General features: G+C 38.2%; 1 protein-coding gene and 1 long non-coding RNA gene across 3 annotated transcripts; one reads left to right on the top strand and one right to left on the bottom strand.

Annotated features, from left to right (window-relative positions):
* Window positions 1-790: 790 nt before the first annotated feature.
* LOC104804886 lies at window positions 791-2,675 on the bottom strand. Of its 2 annotated transcripts, XR_002023779.1 has the most exons (4): window positions 2,316-2,675; window positions 1,350-1,786; window positions 940-1,019; window positions 791-803 (listed from the first exon to the last, which is right to left on the bottom strand). It is a non-coding gene; the product is annotated as an uncharacterized LOC104804886 (long non-coding RNA). The 2 variants fall into 2 exon arrangements; XR_002023780.1 differs by lacking the exon at window positions 791-803 and having other exon boundaries at window positions 935-978.
* Window positions 2,676-4,061: 1,386 nt separating this feature from the next.
* On the top strand, window positions 4,062-7,205 carry LOC104804885 (26S proteasome non-ATPase regulatory subunit 7 homolog A-like). The gene is made up of 10 exons (XM_010529250.1): window positions 4,062-4,377; window positions 4,809-4,901; window positions 4,986-5,067; window positions 5,277-5,373; window positions 5,478-5,553; window positions 5,694-5,752; window positions 5,925-6,047; window positions 6,252-6,309; window positions 6,399-6,484; window positions 6,699-7,205. Exons 1-10 carry the CDS (start codon window positions 4,191-4,193, stop codon window positions 6,768-6,770), a joined length of 933 nt encoding a protein of 310 aa, XP_010527552.1. The 5' UTR covers window positions 4,062-4,190; the 3' UTR covers window positions 6,771-7,205.
* The last annotated feature ends 462 nt before the right edge of the window (window positions 7,206-7,667 follow it).

Raw genomic sequence — 7,667 nt, 5'->3', positions numbered from 1 at the left:
AACAGCTAAAAGGCTCCGGCCACAAAGAGGATGAACAAGATCAAGAACAAGATCACAACAGCAAAAACCTTGATCATGAGCCACCGGTTTGAGGAAATTCGGTTAAGGTGCCTCAGATGGGCATTATGTGCTCCATCCACATTACCTAATGATTCATCCATATTGTCATCGATTCTGTTCCAGTAAATCATTATGCTTAATCAGCAACCAGATTGTGAAACAAACTTGAATATAGGGAGAATCCTATAAAAAAAAAACACCGAACTTTGTCAAATGTGCTTATATAAAACACTGCAGTTTTTTTCTTTGACAAATAATACTTGAATTTCCCCATGTTACCATAAAAAACTCATGTACTTTTCAAACTCTTTCAGATTCTCTCCATTTGAGAAATTCGACCGGTGATCAAGTTTGGAGAATTTGAAAAGTACAGGGTTTTTTATGGTACTATTTGAAAAGTACAGGGTATTTTTAATGGTACAGTAAGAAAGTTTAGATATGAATTTGCCAGAAAACAAAGTACATTGTATGACACATTTGGCAAAGTTCAACGTTTTTAATGGGATTCTCCTTTGAATATATTAGAGGGGTGAAAGCATGAGAACCTGATAGCTAGTTCTCCCAGTTGTGTGATCATAGTGGCCAGATGTGTGAAGATGCCACTCAGTTCTGTTATGGTGGATTCCGCACTGTGGAGAGCGGTGGAACGACTTTGGGTATAGTTCTCCTGCCTCGAGACCATCTGCTGTAACATGGACATCTCCATTTGCTAGTATGGAGCATTGTCAATGGCGGGTCTTCATCTGGTTTGGCAAGGCATGAGGTATTACAGCATAAATGGCATGTTATTAAAACATAACAAAACAAGCCAAACATGGTGAAGACAAGCAGCAGAATGTAAAATGAGACAGCAAAAAGGACATATAGTGAAAGGGATACCTCAGCTGGTTGATAAGAGCTCCATTATGTGACAGTAATCTGGTAGTATATGGAAGAGAAGCCTAGTCAGATTTCCTGCCCTGAAGGAATCATTTCTAGAACAGCTCACTCGTTTATATAAATTCAAGCTAAGATATATTGAATGCAGTGTTCTCTTGGTCGCTCGCCCTAAGAGTAATCTGAATGGTGCAGGATCTATAATTCAAAAACTACTACAGACAAAGTAGAAAGAGATTATGGGACTAAGGCCTATATTATCAAGTTAAAGTGAGAGAAAAATCGTTCATGTAACATGACGTTAAAAGAAGGAACCCGTTGAAATGACATGACATGCTCTATATTATAGTAACAATGCACTCAAGTAGAGGCAGACAAGTTTCCCGAATCGCAACTTCAAAAACAAAACTCACACTGACTGTTGCAGAACATCAGATGGATTTGATGGACTTGACCATGGAGGAGGCTCAGGCAAAGTTTTTATATCGTGCTGAGGATGACTATCTTTGGATGCATTTTTTGTAGAAAACATTTGTTTCCGATTTTCATGAGCTTTGATGTTATGCAGGACCATAGACAATCTGAATAAGATGATGTAGAAGACAGACAATCAATCAATACTAAGTTGACAATTTACAAGACCGACCTCAGATCTCGTAGTTAATACATCTTGAAGCTGCTTTGTAGTACCCATAAGTCTGGTTTTCAAGTCATTGCAAACAACAGTGGAATGACCAACTATGTCTTCGGAATAGTTCCCATCAGCAATCTCCATGTTTTGAAGGGTTTGCAGATCAGATAGTGCCATATTCAGTCCCGTAACATCGTTCCTTACCAATGCAGTTAATTCCTGTATTTCCACAGTTTGGTCATTGAACATCTATGATTGTTTTGCCATTGCAATTCAGCATAGTTGCAGAGAAACATACTCAGTCAAGCAAAAGACACCATCTGAATCGCAATCACAACAATATCTCCAAATTTTCAAGGCCATACCCATTGTCATCAGCAATATAATTTCCCTTTGTCCTCCCAATAGATGCATACATTAAGTAATCGTCTTCCAGATCCTTTATAGGGGAGTTTTTGAATCACATATACATTATCTTTCATCTTTTTGAAAATCACATGATTGCAAATCTATTTCTTATCTCACAAAGGGTACTACTTTCTACAAGCAAGCTGCCACATCTGTATCTTATCTAACAAACAAATGGACAAATCTTGCTTAAACATTCAACAACCAGGGATGAATTCCACTAACCCTATCGAATTCCCAGATTTTTCCTCGTTTTCTCAGCAACCAAACAACCCAAATGAGATCAAAGATAATGCGAAAAAAAAAGACGAAACGACAACGAGGGAGATCTGAATCATACATTTGGCGAGCCTGGCGATCTTCTGAAACACTTCGTGGATACTTAATCCGATCCGAGAAGCCTTCCTGTTGAATTGGGATCGCGAAGAGCCATGTTTGGAGGATGCGGGGTCATTGTCGGCTCGATGGACGGACGAGATTGATCCGATCTTCTTCAACGTCTGAGACAGTGACCGGAACTCCGCCATCCGATCTCTGCACGGCGACGCCATCGTACGGTCAGTACTGGATCAGCTTGATGAGCTTATTTAGTAGCAAACCGTTCCAGAAAAATGGGGAGATTCATCGTCCACCGGTAACTAGCCAAGGGACCAAAAACAGGAGGAAGAAGAACGATAGAGAACAACGTGTCACGTTTATGTTTCGGAGGGGGACACCTTGCTGTTTGAACTGCGTGTTGTTTTATTATTTAGCAGCCAAAATGCACGACGTGCTGATCCTTCATTAAGCATTGGAATCGGCCTAAAAAAAATAGTAAAACTGGACTTGGGTCCAATATCGGAAAAGTCCAGTATAAGATGACGTGTCAATCTACTAAGAAGAGTGGATTTACCATGTAGATTTTCGGAATCGCATATCAATGTTCAGATTTAAAAATAATATCAATTATAAAGTTTGAATTTTATTTATCAAAAAGTAAAATCTAAATTTTTTATATCAAAATTGAAAAATTCAGATATTTTTATGAGATTTTTCTTTAGAATGATTAACTCTTGTATAATATCACTAAGTATATTTAATTAATGGAATTAAAACTTACTAGTAATAATTTCGCGCGACACGGGGCAGATTAAAAATACATATAATTTTTAAAAATAATCTTATTATTTCAAACTTGTAAACTCTATTGTCTTATATTGAGCAATCGAAGTATTCGATTCCGCTGGTTTTCAATTCGGATAGGATAACAAAGTTTTTGAAATTCAAGTCAGTTCAGTTTAATTTTCTGCGATTCAAAAATGGAATTAAAAGAAGTTTGAAAAAGAATTAGAACCATATGAGCTAGAATTTATTCTACATAAATAAATTTTTACACAATGTATTACATGGAATTCAATTTAAACAAAAAAAGGGAATGATTGGTGGGTGACATAATAATTACAAGTTAAAATAAGCTTAATTACACTTAAGGAGGAAGAAAAAAAAGGTCCCACACCAAAAAAACACACTGAAACCAACGGCCAAGATCCCATATCCGACCACCGGTAAAGCCAAGAACGTGGGAGGGGGAAGAAGAAGACGTCGGACTCGGAGACACAAATACGACGACGTTTTCGGCATACTCTAGTGGGGCTGAGATGGAACAACCACCGTTGGATCTTCGGTTAAGCTTCCTCTGAAGCATTTGTTACATATGAATTAGGGTTCGAGTTTTAACATCATCAAAATTGGTCTAATGTCTATCTCGAGAGATGTGTATTAATATATATTCCACATAATTGTCAATCATTATAGTTTTTCTCTAAACCTGTCATCTTTTTTTTTTCTGTACTTATAAAATTTGTGTATCGTTGCATTTTCTCTATAACTATATAATCTTTATATTTCTACAATATCTCCTTAGTTTTAAGGACATTCCAATTTTCGAAAAGAAAAAGTAGTAGAAAAAAAAATGATTAAATGGGCTTTAATATGGGCCGTTGTCCGGCAAAACAATGTTAAGGCCCAATATGTTTTCCTTTGAGGCCCAAAAAATATCTTAAAAATTACCCAAAAAAAAAGAGAGAGAAGGAAAACATAAGCAGCAGTAATTTTTGAAGGGCTTTTCCTGGAGAAGAAGCGAACTCTGTGTTGCAAGGAAACACGAGATCGGGGAGTTTAAGCTGATTCTCCTCGGCGAAATCCGAATCTTGTCGGAGACTCTGATTTTCCGACAATGGACGTGATAAAGACGCAGCAAATATCGGCGAGAACGATCGAGAAGGTGATTGTTCATCCACTCGTCTTGCTCAGCATCGTCGACCACTACAACCGCGTCGCCAAGGACACGCGCAAGCGCGTCGTCGGCGTTTTGCTCGGAACCAGCTTCCGCGGTACCGTCGATGTCACCAACAGCTACGCAGGTGTGCCCTAGCTATCTCCTTTTCTCCTGTTGTGTCAGATCTCTGAATCTGTTCGCGTTTTGTTTTCAAAGGAATTTGGTGTTTTGGGACCTTTTTGTTTGGCATTTCCTTCGGGTTTTCTCGTTTCTAGGGTGTATTCGTATTGGGTTTTGTCAGGTAGAATTTTGTAGTTGGCATAAATTTAGGGTTTTGGTTGCAGAATTGTGTTGATGTTTGACATTGTGTTACTGTTATATATTTGCTAGTTATTTAACTTCCCCGTTAGGTTTTCAGATTCATTCAAGCTTGGTTAAAACATGATATCTTAGTTAAAGTGTTGTCGATTTAGGGTTTCATTTTAGAATGCAATGTTCATTTCTCTGGACATTTTGTCACGAGGGACCATTTCATTAAGATACCAGTTGCTTACACATGACTTGTGTCATTTACAGTGCCCTTTGAGGAGGACGACAAAGATCCAAGCATTTGGTTCCTTGATCACAACTACCATGAGTCGATGTTCCATATGTTCAAGAGAATCAATGGTATTGCTCGTGACAAATGCTACCTAGATTTCTTTTCCTATGCAGGTAATCCCGTTTTTAAATGAGCTAAATATTTGCTTTCAGCGAAGGAGCATGTTGTGGGTTGGTACAGCACTGGTCCTAAACTTCGAGAGAATGATTTGGATGTTCATGCATTGTTTAACAAGTAAGACATCAGCTAAGTTCGTTATGACATTACTCTGAATCATCAGTCGGTCTGGTCTTTGTCTATTCCGTCGATGGTCTGGTGGTCTGTCTAGCGCTCATGCTATTATTTGCAGAGAGCAGTCTCTCTCTCTCTCTCTCTGTCTTTTTCATTTTATATTGGAGCTTGTACTTAAATCCTAGTTTAAGCTTTTGTTTCTGGTGCTGCAGCTATGTTCCAAATCCTGTGTTGGTCATAATTGATGTCCAACCTAAAGAACTTGGGATACCTACAAAAGCATACTACGCAGTTGAAGAGGTGAAAGAGGTAATAATACAAGCTCTTTCTAACTTTGTCATCTATCTAATCAATTCTTGTTTGTATCCATATCTTTTATGAACTTGTCAAATACTTATATCATGCGTATACAGAATGCTACCCAGAAAAGCCAGAAAGTCTTCATCCACATTCCTACAGAAATTGCTGCTCACGAAGTTGAAGAAATCGGTATGTCTACAGGGGGAAAAACAGATCTTACGGCGGTTTGGTTTCCTTGTATTGGTGTATGTAGGATTGACTACCTTTTCTGTAATTGGTCAGCTCACTTCCTTGTGCCTAATTTTGTTGTATGTTTATTTTTCTGAAAGGTGTGGAACATTTGCTCAGGGATGTAAAAGACACAACTATCAGCACCCTTGCAACTGAGGTTCTCGCCTTTGGATCGCTCAATTCTTCACTTTTGTACCATTCCTTATACTTGACTGAACGGTGATGGGTGGTTTTGGGAGAAGTTTGATTGATGTTATCGAGAAAATGGTATACTAACATCCTACCTTTCTGCTTGTGGAAACTAAAATTATCTGTGTGTTCTACTCCAGGTGACTGCAAAACTTACTGCTTTGAAGGGGCTGGACGCACGTCTTAGGGAGATCAGGAGTTACCTCGACCTTGTCATCGAAGGAAAGATCCCACTAAACCATGAGATTTTATACCATTTGCAGGTTTGATTTCATATAACTTGTGGATGTGTTTTAATACCTTTTGAATGATTAAACTCTTTCCACCCTAGAAACAGTTGGTTCTATTGTATTTTTTGGAAGTTGACAAGGGCTATGTGAAGCTAATATATATGTTAATCATTCCTTTTCTATGCTGCTGCTATTGAGGATTTTCATCTTATGGCTATATTCTTCTGATAATTGTAGGACATATTCAACTTGCTTCCTAACCTGAATGTGAACGAGCTGGTGAAGGCTTTCGCAGGTGAGCTTCTGCCTTCAAAATTCTTTAAGCATATCTTTTCTTGTGGTGTTTTTTAAACGGGTTTTCATCATAATCTTCATTATTCGCAGTGAAAACAAACGACATGATGTTGGTGATCTACCTTTCTTCGCTCATCCGAAGTGTAATTGCCCTCCACAACTTGATCAGCAACAAGGTTAGATGAGTGACTAATCATTATGTGTTTTTGTTCTGAATCTATAATATAAATGCTACTCTGCTCAAACCTGTTTCTGGTGGGCATGCCTTATCTCGCGGATACTCTCTTTAATCCTTTTTTTTTTTCTGATTGTTATCCCCGGACATATCGGGTTTGCATTATTACAATTTTCTCCCTCTGTGAATCTTAACCTCCAAATGTTATGTTTCAGCTGCTGAACAAGGAACACGAAAAAGCTGAGGACTTGAAACCTGTTTCAATACCTGCAACAAGTGGGAACTAAATAACAATGGTGCTTGCACCTCGGATGTTCTGATCTGATCTGGGTCTGTCGGGTTTCCAGTTCATCTGTGAGCTTACTCGTTACCCCCTTTACAATTGCTACCTGTGTTCGGAAAAAGAAAAGGGACAAGCTCGGACAAACAGGCATGACCCAGTCCCAGTTAGTTGTTCACTTCGGCATCCTGTCTCAGTTTTTTACTGTTTTGTTGCGGTAATTGTTTACTCTGATCTTACTGTCTCGAGATTCGGGGTTAGTCTAGGCCGATCTCAGGTGCAAAGTTTCAGATCAGATCATGTTATGTGAACACATTTGAACTGTTTTGATACGGTCAGACATCAGTACAGTAGCTTAAAGGGAAAAGCATCTTATCGGTTTGCTTTAAGACCGGACAGGAAGCAATGACGACAAGCTAAGCCTTGTGCCTGCCTGCATTCATGGCTCTTGTCTCTTTACACAAAAAAACCACTTTTGTTTGGTTGCATGATGGAATGCCTTCAAGTACAAAAGCTTTTATGATTAAAAAAATGTTATTATGTTCTGCTCATACCCCATGTTGGATGTTCCCATCCCAAGAGTACATGATTCTTGATCAAATATTTTATACAAATTCTACTAAATATAATACCGCATTATATAACAAATCTTGACATTGTATCACATTTTGATTCCTTTTAATGAAGGTTATTGTTTTTACAAACCATAGGGTAGTAAAAAAAAAATTACTAGCGATAGGGGTGATGATATGTCTGAACTTTCAATAATATGGTTTTTTTTTTGAGTTTCAAAAATTTTACAAAAAAAAAAAAAAAAATCAGTCATCCTCTCAATATAACTATTAGGGGTGGGCGTTTCGGGAAACGGTTCGGGTTCGGGACGGAATAGATCGGTTCGGTTCTT

This window comes from Tarenaya hassleriana, unplaced genomic scaffold (genome assembly GCF_000463585.1).
Source record: "Tarenaya hassleriana unplaced genomic scaffold, ASM46358v1 Cleome999, whole genome shotgun sequence".
NCBI classification, from domain to species: domain Eukaryota; kingdom Viridiplantae; phylum Streptophyta; class Magnoliopsida; order Brassicales; family Cleomaceae; genus Tarenaya; species Tarenaya hassleriana.
The sequence above is the reverse complement of the archived record's forward strand: the minus strand, read 5'-3'. Positions and strand labels throughout refer to the sequence as shown.

Coding starts and splice junctions, on each gene's coding strand:
- LOC104804885 (XM_010529250.1), top strand. CDS start 4,191: ATGGACGTGATAAAGACGCAGCAAATATCGGCGAGAACGATCGAGAAG. Junction 5,554..5,693: donor TCACGAAGTTGAAGAAATCG/GTATGTCTACAG, acceptor TTTTTCTGAAAG/GTGTGGAACATTTGCTCAGG. Junction 6,310..6,398: donor GCTGGTGAAGGCTTTCGCAG/GTGAGCTTCTGC, acceptor CATTATTCGCAG/TGAAAACAAACGACATGATG.